This window comes from Pan paniscus, chromosome 9, assembly GCF_029289425.2.
Source record: "Pan paniscus chromosome 9, NHGRI_mPanPan1-v2.0_pri, whole genome shotgun sequence".
NCBI lineage: Eukaryota > Metazoa > Chordata > Mammalia > Primates > Hominidae > Pan > Pan paniscus.
The window spans coordinates 59,070,665-59,086,426 of NC_073258.2; the positions used below are offsets into that span (position 1 = coordinate 59,070,665).

A 15,762-nucleotide genomic window follows, 5' to 3' on the forward strand; every position below is an offset into this window, starting at 1 on the left:
GCTAGGCTGGTCTCAAACTCCTGACCTCAGGTGATCTGCCCACCTCAGCCTCCCAAAGTGCTGGGATTACAGAGGCGAGCCACCTTGCCCAGCCAAAATGTTATTTAATATCATGGCTCCCATCATCTCCATGTGTTATGGGAGGGACCCAGTTGGAGGTAATTGAATTATGAGGGTGGGTTTTCCCATACTGTTCTTATGGTAGTGAATAAGTCTCAACAAGATCTGATGGTTTTATAAAGGGCAGTTCCCCTGCTAATGCTCTCTTGCCTGCCATCACGTAAGATGTGCCTTCGCTCCTCCTTCGCCTTTCTTCATGATTGTGAGGCTTCCCTAGCCATGTGGAACAGTGAGTCTATGAAATCTCTTTTTCTTTATAAATTACCCAGTTTTGGGTATTTCTTCATAGCAGTATGAAAATGGACTAATACACTATGTAATATGGTCTCACCCTCAAAAAACATTGATGTATAAGAATATGTGATCCTGTGGAGCAGTTTCCCCAGGAAAGCAAGGAAACCAACAGTTTGTGAACAGTTGTTTGTGCCAGACTCTGTGGGAGCCCCTATCCTCCCTCATGGAGGCCTAATAATAACCAGTTGAGATGGGTGTTACTGTCTACTTTTCACCTGGGAAAATGGGGGGTCAGGATCTAGGTGACTGACTCAACATCACACAGAGGCCAAGAGAAGGAGTCACTCAGAGGCAAGGTGAACTGAGGTGTGGGTGCAGAGGCTCCAAACCCCATGGTCCCTGATGTTGGGATTTGATCAGGCTGGTGGGAAAAATATTAGTTATGATAGCCACAAAACCCTTTTGGAAGGCCTGAGGGTTTTCATATGACCTCGGTAATAGACCGGGCTGAAGGCGGCCTGGTCCCATTACCTTTAGTTAAATAAATTAGAGTAGTAAACGATGGGATGTGGGGAAGTTATCTAGTTAACTTGTTTACTCTTGTGGTCTTAAGCCTTAAGCCTTTGATGTATACTTTTTATTCGGAAAGTCCACAATGTCAATTACCCTCTAATGGTGTTGACTCAAGCTTTTGTTAACTAATTTTAATGAATAAATGCAAGCCTCCCGAGCTGATCGAGGCAACCTCCCATACAGTGAGAAACCTCCCACACCACTTTATAATGCTGTGATCCAGGTTCTCTTTATGATATCTGGAATTTAAGGAATGCTGCCATTGTTCTTTTTTGAGATGTAGTCATCAGAAAAAGTCAGTAGCGTGCATTGGTTGAGAATATAGTCTCTGGAACCAGACTGCCTCTTATCAGCTGTGTGATTTTGGGCAAGTTACTCAGCTTCTCTGTGCCCCAGATTCCTAAGGGATAATAATAGTGCCCATTTCATACACTTGTGAAGATTAAATGGGTTGATAATGTGTCAAGTGTTTAAACTAGTGCTGGCACATACTTTATCTAAGGGTTAATATTATCCATACTTTATATTGTGGCTACCATGTTACAACTTGGGATAGGATGCTCAATGTTCCACACTTGATTATGAAGACAGCTTGCACAGGCATCTCCTCTTCAAAGCATATTTTACATCTTTATTCCTCAGGCTGTAGATCAGAGGGTTCAGCATGCGGATGACCACAGTGTAGAAGACAGACATGACCTTGTGTTCCATGGAATTGTGAGAGCTTGGCTGAGCATATATGAAGGTGATGGTGCTATAGAAGAGGCAGATGATGGTGAGGTGGGAGGCACAGGTGGAGACAGCTTTGCTCTGGGCTTGCAGGGAGCGCATCCTGCAAATGGTCATGAGGATGTAGGCATAGGAGACTGGGATAATGGTGACGGTAAAGAGGATGAGCAAGGCACACGATGAGAAGATAATGGTCTCAACCTCAGTAGTATCTGCACAGGCAAGATGGAGCACGGGGGGATGTCACAGAAATAGTGGTTAATGACATTGGGGCCACAGTAGGGCAGCTTAAAGATGCACCCAGTCAGCAAAGCTGAATTGGCAACAGAAACAGTATAGCAGGTCACCACCAGCAGGACACACAGACATTGGGACATAATAGTGTGATAGAGGAGAGGGTGGTAGATGGTGGTGAATCGGTCATAGGCCATGATGGCCAGGAGCAGACACTCAGCAGTACCATGGAGGATCATGAGGGCCATCTGGACCATACAGCCTGCAAAGGAGATGGATTGGCTTGAGATGAGGAAGCTCTCCAGCAGCCTGGGGGTGTCCACTGTGGAAAACGAGGAGTCTATGAAGGAGAGGACGCTCAGGAAGAAATACATGGGGGTGTGGAGCTGTGGGTCTGCATGGATCAGAGTGATCATTCCCAGGTTGCCCATGACAGTGACTGAATGTATGAGCAGGAAGAGCACAAAGAGGATGCCTTTGAGGTCCTCCTGCTCTGTAAGTCCCAGCAGGTGGAACCAGGTGACTTGGGTATGGTTCTCCACCATGGTGTGCATGTCACTGCAGAGAGACCAAATAAGACACGTGTGTACCCTAGAGCTAGGGTCAGTGCCCAGAGATTTTTAAATATCCCCAGGATAGGCAGTGTTAGGGAAAGAGGCAGAGGAACTAGTAAGAATTGAACACCTGCTATGAGCCACGTGCTAACTCATTTTTAAAGCAGCTATTGAAACTTCATACATACCTTCTGTTTAAATATTATATCCATTTATATTTAATGAGATGATCAACTTACCAAATGAGATGATCAACTTATCAAAGGTCACAAAGCTAGTACATAAGGAAAGTAGAATTAGAACTCAGTCTGGCCAGGTGTGGTGGCTCACACCTGTAATCCCAGCACTTTGGGAGGACGAGGTGTGTGGATCATCTGAGATCAGGAGTTCAACACCAGCCTGGCCAACATGGTGAAACCTCGTCTCTAGTAAAAATACAAAAAATTAGCCAGGCGTGGTGGCACATGCCTGTAGTCCCAGCTACTCAGGAGGCTGAGGCAGGAGAATCACTTGAACCCAAGAGACGGGGGTTGCAGTGAGCCCAGATTGCGCCACTGCATTCCAGCCGGGGTGACACAGCAAGACTCCATCAAAAAAAAAAAAAAAAAAAAAAACCACACAAAAAACCTCAGCCTGTTCTAGGAATTATATCCTTATTATGTAGTTAGAATCATTTTCTGTTCCCAAATTTCCTGTTCTACAGGGAACCAGCATCTGCAGCAGGTATTGGAGGCCTGGTCTGTTGCCCCAGAGAGGGAATAATTAAAAGGATCAGTGTGGGTCATGTTTGGAAGCAAATACTCCAATAGTGCTTGTCCCCTAGGCCTGGGACACAGGAAATCAGATGCCTCCAGTCATTAGAATGTGCAGTGCAGTAATTTCTCCCAGTGTTGTGTGTTGAATTATATCTTCCAAAAATAAACGTTGGAATCCTAACTCCTGGTACCTGTGACTGTGACCTTATTTGGAAGTAGGATCTTTGCAGATTTAATCAAGTTAATGTGAGGTCACACTTCATTAGGGTGAACTCTACTCTAACATGATTGATGTCATTATAAGAAAAGAAATCCGGCTGGGTGCGGTGGCTCATGACTGTAATCCCAGCACTTTGGAGGGCCGAGGTGGGCCGATCACTTGTCAGGAGCTGGAGACCAGTCTGGCCAACATGGTGAAACCCTGTCTCTACAAAAAATACAAAAATTAGTCTGGCATGGTGGCGGGCACCTATAATCCCAGCTACTTGGGAGGCTGAGGCAGGAGAATTGCTTGAACCTGGGAGGTGGAGGTTGCAGTGAGCCAAGATTGTGGCATTGCACTCCAAACTGGGTGACAGAGCGAGACTCTGTCTTAAAAAAAAGAAAACAGAGATATAGCAAGGACAGCATCATGTGAAGAGACAGACAAGGGAAGATGGTCATGTGAAGATGGAGGCAGAGATAGGAGTTAGGCTGCCATAAGTCAAGGAATGCCTGGGGCTTCCAGAAGCTGTCAGAGGCGAGGAAGAATACTCTTCTAGAGGATACAGAGGGCTTCACACCTTGGTTCCAGGCTTCTGGCCTCAAGAACCGCAAGAAAATACATTTCTTTTGTTTTAAACCACCCAGTTTGTGTTACTTTGTTATAGCAGCCATAAAAAATGAATACACCCAGTTAGGGATGCTTCTGCTTGGTGAATATGTGATGCTTTGAGAGAGACCTCTTGGGTAATTGTCAGAAGATGGGGCTTAACTGATCTCTGTCAATTGACTGAACTAATAATCCACAAAAAGAAAATGAAATAAACGAAAACAGATGGATGTTTCAAGATGGGTGACTAGAGGCATTTTTGTATTTACCTCCTCCACTAAGAAGAACCAAAACAGTGAGCAGATAATCACACTTTGATTAGATCATCCAGGAGAGAACACTGGAATTCAACAGAAAAGTGATAGGAAATACCTCAAGCAAAGAAGGAATCCTGAGATCCCTGTTTGGTAAGATTGGCTGGGAGCTGAGAGAGGTTCCCAATACAGGAAAAGGGTAAATGAGAGACCCTAGTAGTCCACATTCCCACTGAGGACTCCTGAAATCCTAGCTGCGGGAAAGCCCTTGACCCTCACAAGGCCCTGAAACTAACATAGGGAGCTGCTGGGGAGATTGTGTGATGGCAGTACCTCAGGGAGGGAGCTTGCACTGGGTCCCACACACTTTCTGAAACCTAAGCAGCTCCAGCAAGTTGCCATTTTAGAGCACTGGCCCCAATAGATTGCACACTGTCCTGGAGTCCAGGGGCCTGAGGTGGCCCCGGAGGCTTAGGAGAGAAAGCTACCCACACCAGGGGCTGAAGTGCAACCAAAGCGTTGAGTACCGCTGTTGGGGCTGAGGAATGAGCAAGGTACCATTTACTGCAGCAGGGATTGAGGTGCAAGTGGCACATGTGTTCCCCACCTGCCAGCCTAGGCTGCCCACCACTGAAGGCAGCATTCCCACTCCAGTGGCAGAGCAGCAGTGTGGCCGCTGCCCACTTGGGCATTCTGCCAGTGGCCTAAAGATTGCCCTGCTCCTTCCTACCACAACTTTGCCTGCATTCACCACTGGGGGCTTAAGGACAAGTCTGTCTGGCCTGGCTTAGCCTCTACCTCTTGTGCCACAGCACACAATCTGGGGGCCAGTAAATTGCCCAGCCTAGGCTACCACCACTGGCACCTGAACTCTCCTGAGGGCCGGAGTTGGGGCCTAACCACTCAGCTGCTGTCACCGTAGCTGGCATGCATCACCTGAAGGCCTGGGGACTGGCCTATGCAGCCTATTGCAGCCACCACCACCACCAGTACAGACCACTTGGGACCAGAGGGTTGTCTTGCCACTGCAGTTGTCATTACGCATGTCACAATGGCTGCCCAGGGGCCCAAGAACCCGTCCACTTGCCCAGCCTGCTGCTGCTACTACCCCAGACCACTGCTGCTACTACTCCAATAAGTCAGCTGGGTGCCCAAGGATTGGCCCTCTTGGACCCACTGACATTGGAGACAGCATACACTGTCCTGCGGCCCAAGGACAGGCCCTCTTGGACCCACTGACATTGGAGACAGCATACACTGTCCTGCGGCCCAAGGACAGACATGCTCAGCCCACTGCTGCCACCACTGGGGCCCAAACTCTGACCTACCTTGTGTGCCAGTCATATACTGTCATGCAGCCCAAGGACAGACATACTCAGCACACTGCTGCCACCACTGGAACCCAAACTCTGATCTACTTGACAGTCCCACTCTCCATCACAGCCTCCACTAATAACTGTAACCTATGCCACCAAGGAAATCACAGATACTACTGATGCTGTTTATAGCCAAATAAGCAATATAGAGACTATACGAGGATGCTTCAACATATGCAAATCAATCAATGTGATACATCATATCAACAGAATGAAGGACAAAAATCATAGGATCATTTCAATTGATGCTGAAAAAGCATTTGATAAAATTCAACATCCCTTCATAATAAAAACTCTAAAGAAACCGGATATAGAAGAAACATACCTCAACATAATAAAAGCCATATGAGACAGACACATAGCTAGCGTCATATTGAATATGGAAAAACTGAAAGCCTCTCCCCTAAGATCTGGAACACCACAAGGATGCCCACTTTCACCACTGTTATTCAATATAGCATTGTAAGTCTTAGCTAGAGCAATCAGAGAAGAGAAAGAAATAAAGGGCATCCAAATTGGAAAGGAAGAAGTCAAATTATCCCTGTATGCAGATGATATGATCTTATATTTGGAAAAACCTAAAGACTCCACCGAAAACCTATTATAATGGATAATCAAATTCAGTAGAGTTGCAGAATACAAATCAACATGTAAAAATCAGTAGAATTTCTATATTCTAACAGCAAACATTCTGAAAAAGAAATCAAGAAACTAATCCCATTTATAGTAGCTACAAATGAAATTAAATATCTAGGAATTAACTTAATCAAAGAAGTGAAATATCTCTACAACAAAAACTATAAAACACTGGAGAAAGAAATTGAAAAGGACACAAAAAAATAGAGATTTCATGTTGATACATTGGAATAACCAATATTGTTAAAGTGTCTATACTACCCAAAGCAATCTAAAGATTCAATGCAATCCCTATCAAAATACCAGTGATATTCTTCACAGAAATAGAAAAAACAATTCTAAAAGTTTTGTGGAAGCACAAAAGACCCAGAATAGCCAAAGCTATCCTGAGCAAAAAGAACAAAACTGGAGAAATCACATTACTGAACTTCAAATTGTGCTATAGAGTTATAGTAACCAAAACAGCATAGTACTGGCATAAAACCAGACACCTAGATCAATGGAACAGAATAGAGAACCCAGAAATAAATCCATACATCTAGAGTGAACTCGTTTTTAACAAAAGTGCCAAGAAGATGAACTGGGGAAAGAATAGTCTCTTCAATAAATGCTGCTGGGAAAATTGAATACTCACATGCAGAAGAATGAAACTAAGGGAGAAGTTTATAGTAATAAACACTTGCATCAAAAAAGTAAAAAAAATTCAAACAGACAATCTAATGATACATCTTAGGAACTAGAAAAGCAAGAAAAAAGTCCAAGCCCAAAATTAGCAGAAGGACATGAATAATAAAGATTAGAGCAGAACTAAACAAAATAGAGACTAAAACAAAAAACAAAAAACAAACAAAAAACACCACCAACAAAATACAAAACAAATGATCAATGAAACAAAAAGTTGGTACTTACACTTGGACACAGGAAGGGGAACATCACACACTGGGGCCTGTTGTGGGGTTGGGGGAGGGGGGAGGGATAGCATTAGGAGATATACCTAATGTAAATGATGAGTTAATGGGTGCAGCACACCAACATGGCACATGTATACATATGTAACAAACCTGCACGTTGTGAACATGTACCCTAGAACTTAAAGTATAATAAAAAAACCCTAAAAGTTGGTACTTGGAGAAGATAAACAAAATTGATAAACTGCTAGCTAGATTAACTAAGAAAAGAAGAGGGAGGACCTACATAAACAAAATCAGAAATGAAAAAGGAAACATTACAACTGATACCACAGAAATACAAAACATCACCAGAGACTATTATGAGTAACTATTCTCTAACCAAATAGGAAAACCTGGAGAAAATGGATAAATCCCTGGCAACATTCAACCTATCAATATTGAATCAGGAAGAAATATAAAACCTGAACACCAATAACAAGTAATGAGGTTGAAACAGTAATGAAGAAATTTCCTGGCCAGGTGCAGTGGCTCATGCCTGTAATCCCAGCATTTTGGAAGGCTGAGACAGGAGGATCATCTGAGACCAGGAGTATGAGACCAGCCTGGGAAACAGAGTGAAACTTTGTCTCCACAAAAAAAAATCAAAAAAAATTAGCCAAGCATAGTGATATACACCTGTAGTCCCTGCTACTTGGGAGGCTGAGGTGGGAAGATTGCTTGAGCTCAGGAGGTTGAGGTTGCAGTTAGCCATGAAGGCATGACTGAACTCCAGCCTGGGCAACAGAGGGAGACCCTGTCTCAAAAACAAACAAACTGACAAATAGACAAACAGAAGTTTCCCAACAAAGAAAAGCTGAGGCTGGATGAAAGATAATATGCCATTTACAAGTAGGATTTATACCAGGGAAACAGTGATGTGGTTTAACCTATACAAATCAATAAATGTGATATATCACACGAACAGAATGAAGGACAAAAACCATATGATTATCTCAACAGACACAGAAAAAGCATTATTATTATTATTATTATCATTATTATTATTATTTTTGGAGACAGAGTCTTGGTCTGTCACCGAGGCTGGAGTGCAGTGGCTCAATCGTGGCTCACTGCAACCTCCGCTTCCCGGATTCAAGCGATTCTCCTGCCTCAGTCTCCCGAGTAGCTGGGACTACAGGCGCGCGCCACTACACCCAGCTAATTTTTAGTAGAGACAGGGTTTCACCATATTGGTCAGACTGGTCTCGAACTCCTGACCTCGTGATCCGCCTGCCTCAGCCTCCCTAAGTGCTGGGATTACAGGCATGAGCCACCACGCCCAGATGAAAAAGCATTAATTAAAAAAAAAATTTTATAAAAATATTAAAAGAAAATAGAGATGGGGGTCTTTCTATGTTGCCCAGGCTGGCCTTGAACTCCTAGCCTCAAGCAGTCCTCTTGCCTCAGCCTCTCAAAGGCCTGGGATTACAGGCATGAGCCACTGTGCCTGGCCAGAACAAACATTTGATAAAGTTCAATGTCCCTTCAAGATAAAATCTTTCAACAAACTAGGCATAGAGGAAAATAATAAAGGCTATATATGACAAACCCACAGCTAACATCATACAGAATGGGGAAAAGTTGAAAGCCCTTCCTCTAAGAACTAACAAGAAAGGATGCTCACATTCACCACTCTATTCAACATAGGACTAGAAGTCCTATTCAGAGCAATCAGGTAAAAACAAACAAACAAATCCAAATTGGAAAGGAGGAAGTCAAAATGTCCCTCTTTGCAGATTACATTTCTTATATTTAGAAAAAGCAAAAGACTCCACCACAAAACTCCTAGAGGTGATAAGCACATTTAGTAAAATTGCAGGATACAAAGTCAACATACAAAAATCAGTAGTGTTTCTATACTCCAACAATGAAATAGCTGAAAAGGAAATCAAGAAGGCAGTCCCATTTATAATAGTACAAAAGATGAAATAAGCCAGATGTGGTGGCTCATGACTGTAATCCTAGTACTTTGGGAGGTTGAGGCAGGAGGATTGCTTGAAGTTGGGAGTTCAAGACCGGCCTTGGCAATAGCAAGAGCCCATCTTTACAAAAAATAAAAAAAATTAGCTGGATGTGGTGGCGTGCACCTATAGTCTCAGCTACTTGGGAGGCTGAGGTGGGAGGATTGCTTGAGCCCAGTAGTTTGAGATTGCGGTGAACTATGATTGTGCCACTGCATTGCAGCCAAAATACCTAGGAATCAGTTTAACCAAGGAGGTAAAGATCTCTACAAGAAAAACTACAAAACACTGGGGGGAAGAAATTGAAGACGACGCAAGCAAATGGAAAGTCATCCATGCTCATGGACTGGAAGAATTAATGTAGTTAAAATGAATATATTGACCAAAGCAATATACAAATTTAATGCAATCTCTATAAAAATACCAATGTCGTTTTTCACAGAGATAGAAAATACAATCCTAAAATTGACACAGAACTAAAAAGGAGCCAAAATAGCCAAAGCAATTCTTAGCACAAAGTACAAAGCTAGAGGCATCACACTACTTGATTCAAATCATATATAAAAGACTTTTTATCCCTCACCCTCCTTCCACCTGTTGCCCTGAATCCCCAAGGTCCATTGTATCATTCTTATGCCTTTGAGTCCTCATAGCTCCCACTTGTGAGTGAGAACTCAGGAGTTTGATCATATGATGTTTGGTTTTTCATTCCTAAGTTACCTCACTTAGAATAATGGTCTGCAATTCCATCCACGTTGCTGCAAATGCTACTGTTTCATTCCTTTTTATGGCTGTGTGGTATTCCATGGTGTGTGTGTGTGTGTATACTACATTTTCTTTATCCACTCATTGATTGATGGGCATTTGGGCTGATTCCATATTTTTGCAACTGCGAATTGTGCTGCTATAAACATGAGTGTGCAAGTATCTTTTTCGTGTAATGACTTCTTTTTCTCTGGGTAAATACCCAGGAGTGAGATTGCTGGATCAAATGGTAGATCTACTTTTAGTTCTTTAAGTAATCTCCACACTGTTTTCCATAGTGGTTGTACTAGTTTCCCACCAACAGTGTAAAAGTGTTCCCTTTCCACCACATCCATGCCAACATCTATTATTTTTAGTTTTTTGATTATGGCTATCCTTGCAGGAGTAAGGTGGTATCACATTGTGGTTTTGATTTGCATTTCCCTGATAATTAGTGATGAACATCACTATTCATCATGGAAATGCAAATCAAAACCACAATGAGATGTCATTTTACCCCATTTAGAATGGCTATTACTATTATTATTTTTTTGAGACAGGGTCTCACTCTATTGCCCAGGCTGGAGTGCAGTGGCGCAATCTCTGCTCACTGTAACCTCTGCCTCCTGGGCTCAAGCAGTTCTCATGCCTCAGCCTCCTGAGTAGCTGGGATTACAGACAGGTGCCACCACACCCCACTAATTTTTGTATTTTCAGTAGAGACAGGGTTTCATCATGTTGGCCAGGCTAGTCTTGAACTCCTGGCCTCAAGCCATCAGCCCACCTAGGCCTCCCAAAGTGCTAGAATTATAGGCATGAGCCACTGCACCCAGCCAAGAATGGCTATTATTAAAAAGACAAAAAATAACAGATGCTGGTGAGGATACGGAAAAAAGGGAACTCATATGCTGTTGGTTGAAATACTGAAGATTTCTCAAAAATCTAAAAATAGAAGTACCATATGATCCAGCAATCCCACCGCTGTGTATCTATCCAAAAGAAGAGAAATCAGAGTAATTAAAGGCATACCTCCACTCATATGTTTATTACAGCACTATTCACAATAGCACAGATATGGAATGAACGTAAGTATCCCATAATGGACAAATGGATAAAGAAAATGTGGTATATATATGTAATGGAATGCTATTTGGCCATAAAAATCAAATTATATCACTTGCAGAAACATGGATGAAACTGGAGGTCATCATGTTAAGTGAAACAATGCAGGCACAGAAAAACAAATACCACACATTTTCACTCAGATGTGGGAGCTAAGAAACTTGATGTCATGAAGATAGAGAATAGACTGATGGTTACCCCAGGCAGGGAAGAATGTGAGGGTGGGAAAGAGAAATGAAGGCAGGTTGGTGAATGCATACATATTTACAGGTGGATAGAAGAAATAAGTTCTAATGTTTGATAGCAGAGTAATGTGACTATGGTTAGCAACAACATATTGTATATTTCAAAATAGCTAGAAGAGAGGACTTGAAATGTTACCAACACATAGAAATGATAAATACTAAAGGTGATGGATAACTCAAATACTTTAACTTGAGAAATACACATTCTATGTATGTAAAAAATACTCACATGTACCCCATAAATATGTAAAACATTATGTATCAATTAAAAAAAAAGAAAACAAAGTCTGTGTTATTGTTCATTACTAAGAAAAATATCTGACTGAGAATAGGTAGCTACAGCAAATGTGGAATTCCAGCTGGACAAAACCATGTCAAAGGACCAAGTGCTTTTGTTTTAGCCAAGAAGAACTGAAGGCAGTAGAACATGCCAGATTGGTGGCTTTGGCATCTAGTGAAGGACAGTTCTTTCTTTTTTTCTCTCGACTTTTATTTTATTTCAGAGGGTACATGTGCAGGTTTGTTACATGGGTAAATTGCATGTCACTGAGGTTTGGTGTACAAATGATCCCGTCACCCAGGTAGTGAGCACAGTACCCAATAGGTAGTTTTGCAATTCATGTCCCCCTCCCAACCTCCTCCATCAAGTAGTCCCCAGTGTCTGTTGTTCCTATCTTTGTGACCAAATATATTCGGTGTTTAGCTCCCCCTTGTAAGTGAGAACACGCAGTGTTAAGTTTTCTGTGCCTGCTTAGGATTATGGCCTCCAGCTGTAACCACGTTGCTGCAAAGGACGTGATTTTGTTCCTTTTTATGGCTGTGTAGTATTCCTTGGTGTATATATAACTGCATTTTGTTTATCCAGTCCACCGCTGATGGGCATAGGCTGGTTATCTATCTTTGCTACTGTGAATGGTGGTACGATGAACATACGAGTGTATGAAGGACACAGTTCTTATGGCAGAATGGGTGATGGAGATCTCTAGGCAGGGAGCAAAGGTCAAAGGGCATACCCTCTTAAGTTCCATGCCAGTGAAACTTCTCTCCAGTGTTCTCATGCTCCCACAAATTTGCTTGTTGGGATCCTCATCATCTAGGTTTTCAAATAATCATGGGTAAGGTCCTGTAGAGCATAATGGTAAGTGTCTGCTCTGATTGCCTGGGTGTCTGTTCTGATTATTTGGTGCCCATGATATACTGGTTGTCAAATGGCTGGGAATAAAGAAGGAATAAGGCAGAGCCTCATTTAGAGCAACCTGGGGTAGCTAGAAATAGGTGGCCTCTAATCAAAGCCTGTAACGTGGTTTTGTGCTATCTTATTGACAACTTCAGGCCTTTTGAAATGTAAACAATTTGAGCAGATTTTAGCTGCGGAGAGCGCCAGAGAGGATGCTTCTTTATTCATGATGTTTCCCTCCATATGGAAGGAGAGCTATTGTATAATATTCTTACCCCCCTCTCCTGGAGGGTGAGTGCCTCATGTGATCAGTGAGTTTCATATAAGAGATTGGGTTTGTATAGTTTTGCTCTGCCTTCTTCTTTGCTCCTTGGAAGCATAGGTTCTGCTCTGTTCTGCTCCTCTGTTATGTAGATCTTAAAATTGGTCATTAAATTTGTCTAATTCTGGGGTTCAGTTTTAAGACCACTCACCTACAGGTATGAATCATGTTTTGCAATAAAAAGTTTTGTCAGCGATGCAGGTAATATTTTGCCCCCTATCTGCCTTGCTTCTATACCTTATCTCTTAATTCGTTCAGAATTTGCATAGGAAAGAGAGATGCTGTTTATTGTGGTCCTTAAAGACCTGAGCAGAGAGAAAACATGAAGGAAGTTGGCAGGGACAATTTGCCTAGCTTATCTCTTCAATGGGTCCATGAGCTGGGTTCCCACATCTCTAGCAAACTGATATCGTTAAGGAATGAGTGGGCTGTAACACTGGGGTGTGATATGTGATAAAGCCTTGGAGAACTCTGGATTCACAGTAATAATTCCTGATTGAAAGAGCAGGAGAATAGCTTCCTCCAGTTCTCCTGCTGAGACTTTGAGGAGGGGCTGCCATGACAATGAGAATGCACTTGGGCTGAATGTTGAAGTGTCCTGACATGACAGGAGAGAGGAGGCTTATCAAGGTCAGAAGAGGGGAGGTTTATGAAAGTGGAGGCCAACTGAAGATGGGAGAATCTCTGAGAATTTCTGAAGATCTCCTGTCCCCACGGATCTATTACAGAACCATGGATGGGTTCCAGTTCTATCTCTGATAGCTCTGCTCTTTTCTTGAGGACACTAAGGAACTCACTGGTTTGGGTTACAACTTGTATTCCTCGATATTTGTCTGTAAAGCACAGTGCTTAGTAGTTTGTAGTCTCAGCTGTTTTAATAAATCGTTTTCCTTTTGATAGGAAGAGCTTTAGGGAATGGGAGAAGAAACTGATGTTTTTGGACCACCAGAGTAGTCTGGGCACTTTTTATTCCTTCCTTTTTAAAAATAGACATTTGTTAACCAGTCCTGGTCATTGTTGACCATGAGAAAATACTGTCTTGCCTCTGGAGGACTGGCTTTGAAGGCAGAGTCCCATAAGTGGGGAGCAGTTAAAAGGTTTTAAGCAAGATGGTGACATGGTCAGACTCAGATGTAAAAATGAATTAGAGAGAAGCCAGGGAGATATATTAGGCAAAGGATCATACTGGCCTTAGCTAGGGCAGTGTTATTTTATTTATTCACAAATAGTTAAGTCCTATTATAGTACTGGAGACATAATGGTAATTAAGGTAGACAAGATATTTGCCCTCAGAGAGATTAAGAATAGAAAGATTAAGGAAGTATTTAGAAGATGGGTTTATTAGTACTTGCTCATTGATTGGATGTGTGGCCCACAAGATGGTCAGAGATGATTTCCTGATTCCTAATTTAGGTAAATGGGTGAATAGTGGTGTCATTTACTCTAACAGGTAACAGATTTGAGGAAGGATGCAGTGAGTCTGGGACCGTCTAATACACAAGTTCAGGAGACTGGTGGGTGTACTGTTCTGAAGCTTAGGAGGGAGTTTCCTATAGGAGATGGAGATGTGAGGGCATGTATTCAGTCATTCAAAATATATTTATTGTGCATCTACTGTGTGCTGGGCACTGTGTAGGAGGTGAGGATACAATCACAAGGAAAAAACATGGTGACGACTTTTGCAGAGTTTATAGTTTAGGTGGGGAGATAAACATGAATGAAACAACCATACACATTATTGAAAAACTGCAACTGGGACAGTAGCTCTGAAGTAGAGGTGCCCAATGTTATGAGCCTAAAACTGGGGGATTTGGCTCCGGGAGGTCAAGAAGGGTTTCCCTAAGAAGATATTTCCAGAGGAAGGAAGAGTGGGAATGGCGTACACAAAGACCTTGAGGTCTGAGGGTTGCTGGTGAGGAAGAGGAGCTGAATAAAGACCAGTGTAGATACAGGACAAAGAGAGAGGCGGTGTGGTGTGGTTGAGCCTTGCAAGCCGGCGGCAGTGTTTTGTAACATTTATTGAGTGCTTATTGTGTGTCAGGCATTGTTTCCAAATACCTTTAACTTCATTTAATCCTTTTTCTTTGAGATGGAGTCTTGTCTTGCTCTGTCGCCCGGGCTGGAGTGCAGTGGTGCGATCTTGGCTCGCTGCAGCCTCTGCCTCCCCGGTTCAAACGATTCTCCTGCCTCAGCCTCCTGAGTAGCTGAGACTGCTGGCATGTGCCACCACGCTCAGCTGGTTTTTGTATTTTTGGTAGAGATGGGGTTTTGCCATGTTGGCCAGGCTGGTCTCGAACTCCTGGCCTCCAGTGATTGGCCCACCTTGGACTCCCAAAGTGCTGGGATTACAGGCATAAGCCATCACACCCAGCCAGGAATCTTCTCAATTTTATGTCACTATATCCCCAGTGCCTAGAACACAGACAGCATGGCACATAGTGAGCCTGAGCCACTGCGCCCAGCCCATTTAATCCTCTCTACCATCTTATGGGAGGTACTATTGATATCTCCATGTTGCACAGAGGAAGTCAAGACAAAAGGAAGCCAAGTAACTTGCCCAAAGACACAGCTAATAAGCGGCAGAGCTGGGGATTGAATTAAGGTGGTCAGGTTCTAGAGTCCAAACTTTTATCTAGTCCCCTAGACCATGTTAAAGAATTTGTTTATTTTGGGCCGGCACAGTGGCTCACACCTTTAATCCCAGCATTTTGGGAGGCTGAGGTGGGCAGATCACCTGAGGTCAGGAGTTCGAGACCAGCCTGGCCAACATGGCAAAACCCCATCTCTACTAAAAATAAAAAATTAGCTGGGCGTAATGGAGGGTGCCTGTAATCCTAGCTACTTGGGAGGCTGAGGCAGGATAATTGCTTGAACCCGGGAGGCAGAGGTTGCAGTGAGCTGAGATTGCACCATTGCACTCCAGCCTGGGCAACAGAGCGAGACTCTGTCTCAAAAAAAATTTTTT

The 15,762-nt window shown here is 43.0% G+C and overlaps 1 protein-coding gene across 1 annotated transcript; it reads right to left on the reverse strand.

Annotated features, from left to right (window-relative positions):
• Nucleotides 1-1,506: 1,506 nt before the first annotated feature.
• On the reverse strand, nt 1,507-2,435 carry LOC100986169 (olfactory receptor 5P55-like). Its single transcript, XM_003826391.3, has 2 exons — nt 1,892-2,435; nt 1,507-1,811 (listed from the first exon to the last, which is right to left on the reverse strand). Exons 1-2 carry the CDS (start codon nt 2,433-2,435, stop codon nt 1,507-1,509), a joined length of 849 nt encoding a protein of 282 aa, XP_003826439.3.
• Between the last annotated feature and the right edge of the window lie 13,327 nt (nt 2,436-15,762).

Excerpts from the sequence above, each read along its gene's own strand:
- LOC100986169 (XM_003826391.3), bottom strand. The coding sequence starts at position 2,435 with ATGGTGGAGAACCATACCCAAGTCACCTGGTTCCACCTGCTGGGACTT. Across the intron at positions 1,812-1,891 it reads CTATTTCTGTGACATCCCCC|CCGTCACCATTATCCCAGTC; the intron begins CGTGCTCCATCT and ends TCATCCTCTTTA.